This window comes from Amblyomma maculatum, chromosome 4 (assembly GCF_055883805.1).
Source record: "Amblyomma maculatum isolate TAMU_Amacu chromosome 4, ASM5588380v1, whole genome shotgun sequence".
Classification (NCBI taxonomy): domain Eukaryota; kingdom Metazoa; phylum Arthropoda; class Arachnida; order Ixodida; family Ixodidae; genus Amblyomma; species Amblyomma maculatum.
Genome location: NC_139347.1, coordinates 79,187,594 through 79,203,891, shown reverse-complemented (window position 1 = coordinate 79,203,891; position 16,298 = coordinate 79,187,594). Strand labels below are relative to the sequence as shown.

Here is a 16,298-nt window from a genome sequence, read left to right as displayed (position 1 = left end):
CGTTTGTGCGCCCTTACCTCATCTTAAACATATTTCTGGATCCTGGAAGACTTATTGATTATTGCATAGCACTTTGAATCTCCGCTGAATACTAGAACCATACTTATAGTAAGAAGAATGCAATAATGGGATTACGAGTCTTGCCAAGCTGAATGCATGTCATAATACGTCACAAATACGTCACAAATACGTCACAGCGTTGATGCCGTCCTCTGGTCCGCGCAGCGCATGCACGCTCTGTGTGCATAGCAGCCATCGACGCGGGGGACCATGCAGTTCTACAAGGAGGACCCGAACGACGCCCGAGCCCATGGACTGACTGGCTCTCTGATCGCATACTTCGTGATCATGATCGCCATCATGTTCATCTTCACCTTCGGCATCCTCATCTACGCGCAGAAAAAGAAGCACTGCAAAGACGTCGGTCTCGTCACCACAGCAGCGCTCAAGGTATCCCGGGCCTCCTCTCTCTCTCTCTCTCTCTCTCTCTCTCTCTCTCTCTCTCTCTCTCTCTCTCTCTCTCTCTCTCTCTCTATATATATATATATATATATATATATATATATATATATATATGCATGGTATGGTTATAAACACGTGCATGCCTCCCCGCTTGGACTTCCGTTACCGTCATCGATGCAGTAGTTTTAACGCGGTAGCGTTCAACGCCCTGTTCTTTAAAAAAAGTCCGGCGTCGATGCTGTAAGCGAAAAACAACGGGCATATGGCTTTAGCAGGTGACATGGCCACGGTCGCCGATTGGTCGCCGGGTTGTTTGACGTCACGACACCACGTGACATGTCAGAAGCTGTCAAATCGGATTCAGCTTCGAAGTGGGAGACAGAGATCGAAACTCAGCGTAACAGAACCCTTGCATTCCGAGTTCGACACGCTGCCTCTATAGGCCCCGCAGGCACGTTCGTATTACTTGCTTGAAGCGGGGATTAGGCTGTATGCTGATGAGTATCTGTGGGATAATCGAAGCACAAATAAAATGTTACTACTTAAACGAGTAGCAAAGTGAATGTACGTAAACGAGGATTCGTATGAGATTAGCCGCAAACTGGAGCCATTAACGCTGACGCATCATATACCCTTAAAAACGGAGCTTAAGTGTCCCCCAAATTCTTTTAACCACTGCTTGTTGTCAACCCGATTATGGGCAACAACCCTTACATCGAAAATAATTGAGAATCGTTTAAACATGATCGCAAAAAACAAAGCACAGGCATTCCATACCACAGTTAAAATGTGGTAGAGCTCCTTTATAATTGTTCCAGTACGTCCATATAGTCAGATACAGGTCAATAAAAAAGCGGCAAACAGCCCTCAAAGGACCCCCTCCCCCTCCCCCTCCATTTCAGTGGCATCGCTCCAAATGTGTGACGTCGCGGCGCACACGAAAAAAAAAAAAAAAAAAAAAAAAAAAACAGGAAAACGTGTTCTTCCGCGCTCACGGTCTCGCAACTTTTACCAAAATGGCCGCCTCCGGTTGTCGCGTCCGTCCGTCGGTGTCGCCAGCCGTGTCACCTTGTAGGGCCTCATTCTCACAGCCGGTTTTTCTCTCCTCCGTCGCCTCCGTCGCGCTGGCGCTCGCCCGAGAAGGGGAGTTAATGGTGCCAGTACTCCCCGAAATCGAGTGGCCGGCGCCGTGGGGTTTTGCTCCAAGGCGCCGCCGGTCCGGCGAGCGGCGGACTCCGCCCCACGAAAGACGGACCAGTGAGCGCGCTCGCTTTTCTCACGTGACTCAACGTCATGGCTTGTGTGTCGCGACCGAGCGAGCGCTGGCGGAGCGGCCGCGCGGCCATCGCGGGCTCGCATGCAGACGGCGGTGCGCGAGCACAGAGAAAAAAAAAAGCGGGGATTGCCCTCCTGTTTGGCGCCCCGCGAAGCGCGCGCTGACAAGAAGACAACAGCTGCCGTTTCTTTTTTTCTTTTTTTTTTTAATGCACCGGGTGTCGCAGCTAAACATGACCTCCTGCAAAACTTAACGATATTTCAGTTGTATGTTTGAATGGGTGTATCAAAAGAAATTTTGCAAGTTCTGGCGACTCATTCCTTTATTGATGACGGAGTTATTATATATGTTCCTATAGATTTCTTCGACTTCGCTGACTGCCATGAATAATAATATAGATGTGCGCATTAATGCTGAGCTTGGATACTGGCTTGATATATATCGGTACCTATTTGTTGTTCCGTAGTACGTGCGGTGCTTGTACTGAGGCTGACATAAGAAGGCGTTCCAACTCTGAACTGCTGCGAGAAGTCGCGACATTAAAAGCGGAATATAAGAGACGGGTAATTTTTTTTTTTATCTGAGATGCTGAGGTAACACTATTTTCAAATAGCATAATTAGAATTTCACTCACTTTCATTTTGGAGCTACGCAAACGGTACCTCGTTGCAAATAGTTAATCTGGTAGTTTTTCTCACCAACCTAAGTTAATCCAAACGCAGAACAGGTTCTTGACAAATTGAAATCATGTAAAGCATGCGGCTCACAAGTTAAGCTAAGAGCCATTATATAGACACAGCCCGAACCAAAAACAAGTACGGAGTGGCAAACAAGGTTCGAGACAGTAAAGAAGTCAAAACGACTGCCACACAGATGAAGAAGGGAAAGGAAGAGGTAATGGACGAGGTGAGGAAAGGAGCAGAGGACAAAACTGAACAAAGAAAAGAGAGAGAAAAAAATGCAGACAGCGGGTAAATGGCGCGGCAAGAAAACTTCGTCAAGGGGAGGAGGTCTAAGAAAGCAAGTAAAGAAAAAGCATATCAATGGGGAAAAGAAATGCAAGAAAAGGTCGCAACCTCCCCGCAAGAGAGAGAACCCTTAAAAAAAAAAAAAAAAGCTGTGACGAAACTGCGTTTCAAGAGGAAGCCACCGCTTTTGAAGCCGCGCATTGCTTGCACTTGCAGGTGATAGCGAAATATTAAGCGCTACCTTAATATCACGAATGGTGGTATCGACAGGAACGTTTCATTGCTGGTGAACAATGCTTACATTGATAGCATTCTTGAGTTGCGTGGTGTTTCGTACAGCTACTGAAGCACCAAAGCACGAGAGGCTAACAAAAAATGCCGATTTTATTTAATTTTGCAATATGCAGGACGTCACAGCTAACCTCGACTTCCGACAGATTTGCGTGAAATATTTCAGTCGGCGCTATTCTAACTTGATTTTTTAATACTTGTATCAAAACCATCTTGCCATGTTGTCGCGAACAATTCTTTTATTGATAGAATAGTTCATTACGTTTTCTGTGATTGTGCTGATTGCGAAGAATAATTTTATTGGAGTGAGCATAACTTTCTGTGGTTTAATACATGCTTGCTATAATTATACTCATTTGTTTTGGCGCAGTACGCGTGGTGTTTGTACCGTTACCAAAGCTGAGATGAAAACGCTTTCTAGCTCCAAACTGCTGCTAGAGCACGTGAGACAGCACGCTTCCCTTTTTTTTTTTTTTTTTTTTTTTTCCCGTACAGACTCTGAGTACACGACTTCCACCGCTGCAGGGAGGGCAGCCGCCCTTCGTATTTCTTTTTCTTGCTGGAGAAAAAAAAAGCGCTCTGACGTAGAGTCACGTGGGAGCGGCGAAGCCCCGCCCGAACAGGTTTGACGGCGTCCGGCGGCGCTTTATGTTTGAACATCGCGCCGCTCCATCCGTCGTGCGGTGTCCCCCGCCGGTGCCGCCGCGACGGAGAGGAGCACCGGCTGTGAGAATGAGGCCTAGGGCTCCATGGCGGAAAAGAGATGCAGTGAAACGCAGAACAACGAAGGGGTTTCGTGAAAACTCGACAGTGCTGAAATTCACCATCAGAATTCATCGTTTTACCTGTTGTACACTAATGAGCAAACGACTATCGATCGAATCGAGTATATATGTATTATTTTTGGAACTCACGAAGCATTTAGGAACTATTTGCCAGCACGGACTCACTCGAAGAAACCACGTTCCAAGCGCTACTCGTAGGTGCAAAGCGGTCGGCCGTGACGCCATGGTATATACCTCGGCAGCTATTGGCTGGAGGGGGGTCCTTTGATAGGTGGATGCCGCTTCTTTCTTGACCTGTATCTGACTATAGGTCTTGTATATCTATTCCTACGTAATATTTAAATCTTGCACTCAAATGGTCGCGGCATAGTTTCTGAGCTTGATAATAGCATGAGCACTGTGAAAAATATCTGCAGTTGCATTACATATCCATCACTGTGAACTTCTTTTTTTTTTCTTTGTAAATTCGAGAATATATATATTTGCGGTACCGCAGATCAGTTGGCAACTGCTAACGTGTAACAGAAGAGAGAAGAGAATTTCAAGCCAATATTTATTTTTCTTATGAAAATTGTGCATCCGAGACGACCGATTACACCGGTTATTTAATAAATATTTGTCAATAACTAGTTCACATCCGATTTGCAGGACACATGGGCTGTAAATATCGCATAGAGACATTTCAGATAGTCAGACGTATAGCAGGACGATAGTTTACAGTAACACCGGCATGAAGAGGAAAAACATGTGAGGGTTTAAGAATTGCTTATACTTAGTGATACGAGCGAAAGCTGTGAGAGTAGCCACGGTGATCCCTGTAACACCACCTTTTTAGTCAGGTTGTATTTTTTTTATATTTTTCTCTTTAATTTATGTCTTGGGAAAGGAAGACTCAGTATAAAGTAAGATAGGCGCCTACACTTAATCAGGTCAAGGTCACACCACGTTTTTGAATGTCAAGAAGCCGGAGGTTCTGGGGGACGGACGGCGCAGTATATACTCATAGCCGCACTTTGTCCTCTGGCTCCTTGAATGAAAAACAAATTAGCTGTGGTTTAGCTCTGGTTAAACCTAGAAGGAAGCGGAAGCTTCTTTTGCCTGGCTACGCATGTGGCCGAATAATGGGGGACACTTAATCTCCGCCTTTAAGAATACGACTCGACAGCGTAGGCTAGCAGCCAACATATAAAACCCCGCTTTAACCAAGCTGTATCAACGTGCCTGCGTGGCCTAGGGGTGTGCAAGGGTACTGGCAGGCTGCGTCTGATATCGCCCTCCCAAATGAAAGGAGAGGCCGAGTTGGCAGCTCCGGCCAAACGTAACGTCAGGCACGACCGGTCTCGAGGGAGAGAGCGCGCGCTTTTTCTTACGGCCTTCTCAATCGCCGCGTGAACAATGGGAACTTTTCTCCTTGAGTCACGCTCTCCGCCGCCGCAAGGGGCGCGACCTGCTCACTGTTCGCTCCGCATCTGCTTCAGTGGCGGCGGGTGGCTTTTGCCTGGTTTCGCGCTGTCGCCCGCTGGTTTCGTGGTGAGTGCAGCCCCTAAATGAAAAATTACAGAAGGTAGATGCTGCAGCGGCATCTTGTCAGCGTGCTACGCACGTGAATGGAGTCTTTATATTAAAAAACACTGTCGCTCAGCAAACGCTCGACAAGCATATGACATGTATTGCGGCATGGTATCTACTTTTGTTCATTTTAATCTTAATTTTTTCCCAAGCTTGTACAAGAAGATGAATAAAAAAAGTGAATGAGCAGTGATCACATCGAAGCTTCTTCAAGGCAAACATAACAGCAACAATGGCAAAACCGTCTTTCAGCGCTAGATGAGAAACCATCGAGGTAACACCGAAGATGAAAATAATTTTATAAAAATATAATGTAAGTTGCAAAATGCTTACATGACATAAAGTATTAGTATAACGTCAGAGTAAACGCTTTTAAGTTTTGTTTTCAATTTTGCTATAATTTATAGACCAGCAAATGTTTTATGTTGTATTATAAACATTATTTTAATTTTGCAAATAAACGTTGGTTTAATGAAATGTTTACATGATATCATGTTATTTTATGAAAACAACAGGAAATCTATTTCAAGCACTAATTCCTAGAAATATTTTCATTCTTTTTCTAGTATGTTTTTGAACTAATAGTTCCTTGTAGCTATCTGTGCAGTAATGCTTGCCTTAGAGAGCAATCGCTGCCCCATTATTTTGGTAGAATGCTTTGCTTATTACACATGCGCCACTGTTACTCAAGGGACACTCCTCAATAATGGATATAAAAGCTTTTCTCTGTGCTATTTATTCAGAGGTGACTATAGGAGTTGTATGTCGCGCTGTATTGCGCGCCTAGGCACCTAGTGTCGACACCGACGAAATCATTTCAGCTCTGCCGCAATCAGTAACCGAGGAACTGAAAGAAGTGATGGTATCTCCTGTCATCCCATTACCCACTGTCACGTATTCTGGTTTAGCTTACGTCGCTGGATACATTGTGAAGTTAATCAGTGACTTCGGGTGTGACGCTTGTGCTATCCTTCTTGAAACCAGCGAAAGAAGCAGCCCCATGTACACTATTCTGCGAGGACAAGATTCTAGCGGACCGCATTATCCAAAACCAGAGTTTGTAGCCCTCTTGGACAAGGTTGTGTCTCTTTTTGAAAAAGCTGTCGTGCACCTACCATACACAAATGTCCTTGAAGTCCTACAAATCTTAATCCAGCCAGCACTTGAGGACTCACCTTGGCTGAGTTGTCCGGAAGGCATTGACAATAGCCATGCTATAAGGTCCGCTTCTTTAATATGTAAGAAATTTCTCAGAATACTTCTTGTCAATTATGCTAAGAAGGTGACAGACAGGAACGAAAGGCCAGCTCCTTATGTGCACAAACCGTCCAGAAAGATTTTGAGACTTTAATTTTCTAGCCGCATGTACCGTTTTGATGAATGAGTGCAATGTGTTAACTTGGAAGGACATTTTTTTTTTGCTTGCTGCAATTTTCAATTATGCATATGTGCTTACGCTCATTTCCTCTATTAAATGTCGTTTTTTTTATCACTGTATTAAACTATGACTGTCTACGTGTGCGTCATTGGCGAGACTACGTATACATCTGCTGTCTTTCAACCTACTGATTTGTTTTAAACGAAGCTAGAACAGCCCACTTCACTAGACAACTGAAATTTTAACTGTATGCGTAAATGTTTGATCCTTACTCTGAATCTGAGACGTGCTATGAATTTTCGTCAGTGCCTCTTTTGCTCTAAACGAAAACGGCAGCGGTTGACAGAATATCCACCGAACAGTTTGCCATGCACTAGCGTCAGGTCGCGCTCTACCTGCTTACAGCTTTCAAAGGCACACTGCGTAAAATGGTACATATATTTTTGTGAAAAATTTAGGAGCAAAAAGTGTTGATGTAAGTGCACCCGAAACTTCATTCGACCGTGCGCGACAGCACTGACGAAGGCGCGCGCGCTCTCGCGCGCACGCGCATTATTGACTATTTTATTGCTCATACACGATAAATCAGACGCTGATTACGGCTTCTTCCTATAAGCCATAAGGGGTGAAATATCAGAACCTGCCGGTTGCAACCGATGCGGGCGGAGCAAAGAGCGAGCGCGTGTTTCCCTTGCGCGTGAACGGCTGTAGCGAAGGAGCAGCAGTGGGGCGGTGGCGACCCCACCGAGGCGCGGCGGGCGGTGGAAACAGACCCCATTGGAGAGGCCGTAAGAGAAGAGAGAAACGCGCTCTCCCTCGAGACCGGCCATGCGTCAGGCAACGTTAAGTAAAGTAAGTACGCGGCCATGTCAGCTGCCAGCTACCGCCTGCCACTGAGAGCTGGCTGGCGTAGTGAACCTTCCGCTTCAAAAAACATTTATTTTATATACAGGGATGTTACGACACCGGTCGGTAAGGGGCCGCCCCTTACAATTACTAGACGGGCTCTCTCTTACAGGATCCCATTGGCGTGTTAGCCGCGGCCTGGGCCCGTTGCGCCGTCAGGTCAGAGCAGCCGAGCAAAGCCGCCTCCCCATTCTCCCGGGAAGGGTTGGGTAAGGGTGATAGATAGGTGTTTTTTGACATACCCACACCATGTGGCAAATGGCCGGAGACTTTTCCTCACAGTGCGGCCATTTCCCCGCGCAAGTGGGGTGAAAGTATTTTAATACTGCCGGGCACAGTAAAGCTTTGGTGTAAAATTAAGACGAAGGAGAATGCGCTCCTCTGCCTTTGTGAGGCCCTTGCAGGGCTTATTGAATGGCTGAATTGGTAGAATTGAATGATTTCTTTGAAAGTTCAAGCGGGAACATTTTTGAGAGCAGTACCGCCTCGTGTAAATATTCGCCATTAATTAGTCTGGATTTATGTAGGTTATCGCGGCACAATAGATTGTCCCAAAGTAGCTCACTTGGCACGTTTTTGATGTGCGTAAATGATAAGAAGCCCCCTTTGAGTGAAATGCGCAGTTTCTTCATTAGTTATAACTTCCGATGCTATTTCAAAACGGTAAGTCATCTAAATTACAGGTGTTCAGAAATAGTCTACAGAGCTTCTTTTACCTCCTTTATTGATACATACAGTTGTGTGACCGATGGCTTTATAACGTTTCCATTTCTCTGCCGTCTTTCAACGCGAAAATGAACGTAGTGCAAACTTTTAAAGATATACAGAAACGTTATGGGCGTATTCTAGCATCGTTTATATCACGAATTCACATTAGCTGATTTTTAAAGGTTAAGGGTGGCATCAATTATTGTCTGGTAAAAGATTCCAGCAAAGCGAATATTTTGTAATGTCGGCATCACGTAAGCAACATAAGTAAACAAAAAGTTCAGGAAGATGGTCACTAATGGAATATGAAAGGCTCCAACACAAGATACAAATCTTGTGTTGAAAAACTTGTTATGAATATATCTACTACAGACTACCATTCAGTTATTTTTGTTGGTTCGTTAATAACATTGTCGAAACCATTTGAAAGATTCGGAGTTTTAAATATTTTTCTAATTGTCTACAGAAGGATTAACACCCATGTCATTGTTATATTTACCAGCTGCCAACCAATCTATACCTTTTCTCTGCAACAAACGAAATAAAAGCCTTTATAGAAATTAAGAAATATTGAGACATGCCTTTCGCGGTCGATAGCAGACCGAATATAATACCTCAAATGCAATTAAACATAATAATAATTCACAATATTGAATGAATCTAAAGGAGTTCGCAGGACCACGACACAACCTCTGCGAACGCAAGGTAACATGTATTTCTTTCTCTAAATATCACTAATTTTGTTCCATGATTTACAGAACGAGGTAGCAGTTAAAATAAAATTATATAAATAATTATTCTAAAGAGAATGCCTTGTTTCGGACAGGGCTTGCGTTTAGCAATATTTGTTTTTGCGGCAGCAATACACGCCTATGCTTTTATTAGAAAATGAGGCACCAGTTTCAAGAAATGATTTTTCAAAATTATCTAACGTAGTCAGTACATCGTATGCAGGCCATTCTCATCGATTACTGATTGATACCGACGAGGCATGGAGTTCAAGTATATAGCTGTCAACGAAGGTTTTCCTACGTGTCCCCCCTAATGCAGCAGGTGGTCAGATTTGTCCTCGGCGTTGCTGACTTTTTGTCCCTCGCATGACTCGTAAAGTTTAGCCAATGATATTCAAATTAAATAATCTCTCAACCCTCTTCTTCTTCTACCAATTTCTCACAAGCGTAAACAAGTGCTTGGGATCCAAGTTCTATATAACGTTTGACCACATATCCAAACCAATATTTTTGCGTGCCTATATGAAACATAATCCCACTATCAATTCCCCGGGGAACCTCTTTCTCGTTATATCTTGAACTCAGCGAAGGAAACCAATACACGAGAGGAGATTTAAGCCCGGGCTGTAGTTTTCCCGCTTTTATAGTTTAACGTGGAGAGTTGATAAGACTCGATCATTTTGTATTGTGTGCTTCAAATGTGTAACGTTCACAGAGAATCCTATATGATTTCAACACAAAAGAAATGCAACTCGTCTTTGCAATATCATTGATTGATGGTAACATTTCGGGTTAGTTGCTTTAGACTAGTTCACTACAATATTCTAATGCAGCGCAAACGACACAAAAACACAGGAAGAAAATACAAGCACTGACACTGCTAACACATAAGCGGCTTCTTTTTTTCTTCCCCTCCCTAAGCAAATAAGTACCGATAGAAAAACACTATGATTAAGAACTACGAGAAATAAGAAAAATAAGTTAATTCTTCAGGGGCTCAGTTGAAGTCGAGCTAAGACGGGTCTGTCCCCTCGTATGAATAACAAAAGCTTCATAGATTTATCTGCCCTTTCTGTCTTGTTGCGCTCGCAGAACGTGTGTCTGGTCGAACAACGGGCCGTATTTCTTGCATTGGTTACAATGAATTAGAAGTTTGCTTCAATTACCTTTCTTCTTTGAATTTGAATTCCCACGTATCTGTGCAGACACCAAGACAGCGGCTTGCCTGACCGACATATGTGCGGTCACACTTAAGCGGAATCTGATATATCACTCATTTCTGGCAAGGGACAAATAGGTTTTCGCGTCTTATACTGCACGGCGATATGTGTTTTTGTGTCCACCTATCCACACCAGGTGTTCATTTCCTTATGAAGCCCTATTCTTTTCAAAGATACGCGGATGGGATCGAGTTCTTTAGCTCAGCAAATGGCTCATAATATCTCAAAACTTCCTTCGGAGATCCCTTTGGAACCTGCAAAGCCGCTGAGAGCGTTACTCTAAACAACACTGAAAGCCAATGATACAGTTGCGGCTGCGGATAATTGGAATTTGAGCAGTCGTGGTGACTACGTGCAACCCATTGCTGGCAAATATATGTAATGATACATGTACCCGCGAAAAATGTCACTAGAAAGTGACAACTAGTTAAAAATTATTTAGAACGGAAAGAAAACGAAAGCAACGGGAAGGACCTATTGAAGAACAAAAATGAAAAAAAAAAAAATGATCTGAAAGCAGACAGACACGCACCCAGCAACTCCCGACTGAAGAAGAAAACATTAGTCTATCAAAATATTTTCAGAAAGAGAAAGTGGATGCTTATTTTCAGAATATTTTGACTGCATGCAAAAATTGCAAAGTATCATATCGTTTGTTAAGTTCTGCATAACTCGTCGGTAATACTTTTAAAGACTTGTTATTAATTATCAGCGGTTAGCAAAATGCTAATAAATGAAGATCATCGGCAACAGAGATATGATGTTCTACTACCGTCAATAGATAGTAAAGCGCGGAGAGGAAGTTGTGCTGACCATTTTCGGTGTCATCATGATACTGCCAAGAATACTGGCACAGAATTAAATAATGAACAACTGATCGTTTCCATTATCGCGAAATATCTACTTAGAAGGGACATTTTTGACCTTTCAAACACCCTGACCGCACTTGAAATCCCAAACACACTTGAAATATGGAGCTGTGAGATCGACGCACCGTGTATTTCGTCAGCAGAGTAACGGAAGAGGCGTTACTAAAAACGGCTGCCGCATCGGTTAGAACGTGGAAAGGGTACATGTGGATGTGCGGCAGCCGCTTTCGCTCTGGTGCCTGTATATCGCTCTTTTTGCAGAGGGCTGTACTCGATTGATGACGTTGCTACCTTTATCAAGGCGGGGGCCTTGTATGCACCATTAGCAGTGGAACTCGGCGGCAGCGGACTCCAGCGAAGTGGTCCCCAGATATTAGCATTACGACATCTGAATAGTCACTGGGTATCTGCTGTTCTATTTATGGTCACTGCTATTTATAGACGTAAATACTTGAATGCACCATTTAAATCTCCTTAATCTACATCTTAATCTAACACAATCCACCTCTCAAGCCACCTTAATCGACTTGTGCTCCATCTCAAGTTTTTGCATTCACAACACTGAAGTAGTCTTAAGGTCCCTCCGTACTTAATTGATTAAACGAGCTGATTGAGAAAATGTCGCTGTATAGGGTATCATATATAGAGTCACATTTACTTGCGACTGTATAGGACTTACTGCTGACAACAGGACGATGTTTTCATTCAACTAACGCTTTTTGTTGTCACATCTCTTAGCGTACGCACATATTTCAGTATAAATCATCTTCACAACTGAGTAGTAACGTGCGATGTCAGTGCACGTTAAAGAACCCCAGGTGGTCGAAATTTCCGGAGTCCTCGACTACGGCGTCTCTTATAGCCTGAGTCGCTTTGGGACGTTAAACCCCACAAACCAAACCAAACAAGTTAGTAGAAAAAAGCTGCAGGGCTCTTCCTGTGGTCTCTCGATCGCCTGTAAAGCGGCACTCGGGCATGTACGGCGAATAATGTTTTATCTGTTGAGTGCTAAACATATCCGTAATCCGATGATGCTCTCGACAATATCGAGCACATCAAATTTATAGATATTCGCACGGAAAGATATACCTTGCTCTGATAATATAATGCCGAGACCACGATGGAGACTTGAGCAGTCATGTTTGTTGCTCAGCCATCATTCTTCACCTTTCCCTTTGCCGGTTGTCTTATGAATAATCACATTTATTCATTCGTTGCAATATGGATATTCTACGCGCCTTGGAGGAAAGCAGGATAGTGTGGCCTAATTTTGCTGAAATCATTATTACATGATTTCTATAGTGCCGTTAATTACAACACCATTCTTTGGAAATAGTCTACTGCTGTTTCTCTTCAGCTTTACTGCGCCGTATTGGTGGACCAGACAGTCGATCTAGAGCATGCCAGCCGTAGGAAAAGTGTGGGAGTTTGCAGACGCGCGATGATTTCATTATTAACGCCTGAATTTCTGAAGTAGGACTGCTTGTTACAGTTATGCTTGTCATTTCTGTGCAGGACTCTGTATGGCTACAGGGCAGGGAGGTTGAGTCTCAGGAGCCGCTGGCGTCGAAGCCCGATGACGTCACACCTAAAGTTCGCCAGACTACACAAAGCAGAACGTTGGAGACGTTTCCGGACTTACTTCACTGGTGAAAGCTGATATAGTCGCCGGATTTGCTCCTCCCTCTCATTTTTTTCCTCTTGACGATTTCCGTTCTTTGCAGTAAAATGAATCGACTAACTACTTTATCTCTGTCTCATTTCTAAAGGTTTCGGAGTTGGATTATTTGTTATAACTTTGCGCCCTATGACTAGGGATGTAAATTTTCCGGAAATTTTGAAGGAAAGGAAAAACAAGAAAAATAAGAAGGTTTTATCCGAAAATATAAATTATTTATCATAATCAAGATGTGTAGCTGCCTTGAAACAGCAGTTTTTTTTTTTTTCTTCCAGGCACATGTTGCGCCACATTTACATGGTTGTAAAAAGACATGACACTTTTCATGGTCTAGAAGGTTTCTGCTACATTTGTCGCAGCTTTCATTGCCGCGTGTGAGAGGAAGTGGTCAAAGTTTGGCTGTGAGCACACCAAGAGTGGAAATAGGTTGGTCGGTTTGTGGGGTTTAACGTCCCAAAGCGACTCAGGCTATGAGAGACGGCGTAGTGGAGGACTCCGGAAGGTTCGGCCACCTGGGGTTCTTTAACGTGCACTGACATCGCACAGCACACGGACGCCACTCCGTTTCGCCTCCACCGAAAAGCGGCCGCCGAGGCCGGGATTCAATCCAGCGTCCTTGGAAATAGGTTGGACGGACATAGAGTACAAAAGGTGAGGTTCGTTTGTTCCAGTTTGATGAGCAGCGCAGGAAAGAACAGCATCGATTTGGAGTAGTGCGAGGAAACGAAGTTCTAGCCCTGTATCCGTACCTCTCTTTTCCGCATGGATTTATTTGACTCAAATATTTTTCAGTGATTTGTTTTCTGGTGAAATGTTATGCGCAGTTGATTGTACCGTAATTTCCCGACTGTAGTCCGCAGGGGTAAATTATGGCTCAAAATAATTTACATAGCCCTTAGTCCGCAGGAACAAATTTCGGTTGGAAATAGGGTTTTTCTTAGGTTATGAGCAAGCCGTGTGCAATGCGTAATCAATCATTCTTTGTCCAAAAATAAATCCATGCGTTTTATCGTACTGCTTTTATTTCAGTCCTATAATAATAATAATAATAATAATAATAATAATAATAATAATAATAATAATAATAATAATAATAATAATAATAATAATAATAATAATAATAATAATAATAATAATAATAATAATAATAATAATAATAATAATAATAATAATAATAATAAGTGGTTCAGAGGAAGGAAAAGATGCAGTATCTGTCACACTTGTCTTTGTGGACACCTGAACCACGCCGTAAGCGAAGGGAGGAAGGTGGGAGTGAAAGTGAAAGGAGAGGAGCCGTAGTGGAGGGCTACGGAGTAATTTTGACCACCTGGGGATCTTTAACGTGCGCTGACATCGCACAGCACACGGACGCCTCTTCGTCTTCGTCCTAGAACTTGTTAAAATCACTTTCCTCGGTGCTGAACTCTGCCGAGGAGGAGGAGGAGGAAAAACTTTATTTAGTCCTATATTATTTGGCGGTTTTTGGACGTCTTCAGAGATGTCTGCTTGTTGTATCCACAAGAGTCTTCTCCGTCGACTTCGTCCACTTTTTACAATGGTCGGTTGCCCTCAGTCCAGGGCTCCGCTGGCTGCTGCCGCCCGTTGGGCTCGCTGTACCAGACCTTTCTGGTCTTCGCAGCTGTTCGTCTTTTCGGAGCCATCGTAACCGCTTTACTGTGCCAGCTCTGGCGTTGCATCTACATTTATGCATCCCCGTATCTATTATTTTTTTTTATTCATTTGGTTTTGCACATGTGCATACAAATATAAGCACTGAAAAGCAGTCCCTCTTCGTCACCTCGATAGCATTCTCTTGCTTATCAGAGCTGATTTCGCTATGATATTTAGCAGGGTAACATATTGTAGGCGCCCATTCGGAACACGTATCCCTAACTTTTTTTTTCGTAGTGACCGGTTGGCTGATTCTTCCAAACCATATGAAAAGATAAAACAATGTGTCGTTCACACACATACTCCGCGTGATGCAAAATTTTAGTTTTGAGAGATGTATAATTCGCAATATATATATATATATATATATATATATATATATATATATATATATATATATATATATATATATATGTTACGACCAAGCATCCGCAATTGCGCGCTCTATTGTTCGCCTGTGGGCATGGATAAGTTTTGTGAATATGTGGTGATGGTCCAATGGCTCTAAGTGAGCCTGTTTCCAGGAATCCTGTTTTGTAAGCATGTTTTGCTTTGTGGACAACCTGCAAATGCCAAATTGACCCTGTCAAGAGAACGTCTGGAAAAACACAAAGAAACGTCCCCCTGCGGGAAATAGCAGGAAGTGCTTTCTTTCTTTTGTTCACCCTTCCAGTCGAGAAGTGCTATCCTCCAGTGATGAATGCCTCCTATCCAAAGGAGACGACAGAGTGACATGTCCGCTGACGTGCAGGACAAGAAAGGAGCATGACTCATACGGCCATTAAGTGATTTCCCGGGAATGCAGGAAAGATTTGCAATTGTCGAAAAGGGACCATGTTGGGAGCCCTATGCGGCGCCACGTGCACTCGGGTTTCTGAGAAGTAAAACCCCTTGTCAGAACCAGCCTGTGGTTTCTTTGCTGAAGAATAGAAATGTACCTCCTCTCCTCGCCGTTCCCAAGCTTTTCCCGCCAACAAGTGATCACGCCCAACGAATGAATGCCGGACCAGTCAGTGCTTCAGACCATCAGTGCAGTGATGTGTTCGATTGGATGCCGATACCTGAGGGGCGTGCCCTGGATTTGGTTGGTCAGCATCTTCAGAGAGGGGCTGGACATAGGGGGTTTTTAAGGACGCTGCAGAGCACGAAATGTCGCTCTGGGCCCTGGGTAAACGGCTCATCCAGTCGCTTCTCGCTATGAACTCTTAACGCTTGCCATTTTGTTAATGTACCCTTCTTTTTCGTGTAAATAATCTTGTAAATAAGTTTCTCAAAGTGCCATTAAACCTGCTTGTACATATTTCACCAACTTCGAAGATTCAATCCTATTTCAACCCCGAGTCTCTGCACGCTACCAAGTGAAGGCCGGGTCGACATAGCCCCAGCGTCACGACAACTGGTGGCAGCGGTGGGATAAAGCCCCAACACTGGTGACCAGCGTTGGGATCTGAATCTGCAAGCCACAACATCTGGTGATTGGAGGTGGATCTGAAGCTACAAGCCACAACATCTTGTGATCGGAGGTGGCATCTCAAGCAACAAGCAGGAGCAACAATCGGCCAACAAGAGGGCAGCTCGGAACATCGATCGCATGTGTGGGTGAGTGCTTGGCTTTTCTTCTGATGTGGACCAGGTTCTAGAACAGGGTTAGATTTTAGAACTGGTAAAGAGAGTGTGGAAACGCCTTTAGGTTGGTAGTTTGCACAGTTGTTTTGGAAGTAGCCGACACTCGGAGCGATCATGGACCTACAAAAGCTGCAGAAACCGGACCTGTTGCTATTGTGTG

At 43.8% G+C, this 16,298-nt stretch overlaps 1 protein-coding gene across 1 annotated transcript; it reads left to right on the top strand.

Annotated features, from left to right (window-relative positions):
* The first annotated feature begins 231 nt into the window (after positions 1-231).
* Positions 232-12,888, top strand: LOC146191506 (uncharacterized). Its single transcript, XM_084599964.1, has 2 exons — positions 232-450; positions 12,679-12,888. Exons 1-2 carry the CDS (start codon positions 271-273, stop codon positions 12,814-12,816), a joined length of 318 nt encoding a protein of 105 aa, XP_084456090.1. The 5' UTR covers positions 232-270; the 3' UTR covers positions 12,817-12,888.
* Positions 12,889-16,298: the final 3,410 nt, after the last annotated feature.

Bases quoted from the DNA above. Each gene is read 5' to 3' on its own strand.
- LOC146191506 (XM_084599964.1), top strand. From the start codon at position 271: ATGCAGTTCTACAAGGAGGACCCGAACGACGCCCGAGCCCATGGACTG. The intron at 451-12,678 runs GTATCCCGGGCC...ATTTCTGTGCAG, and splicing joins TCACCACAGCAGCGCTCAAG to GACTCTGTATGGCTACAGGG.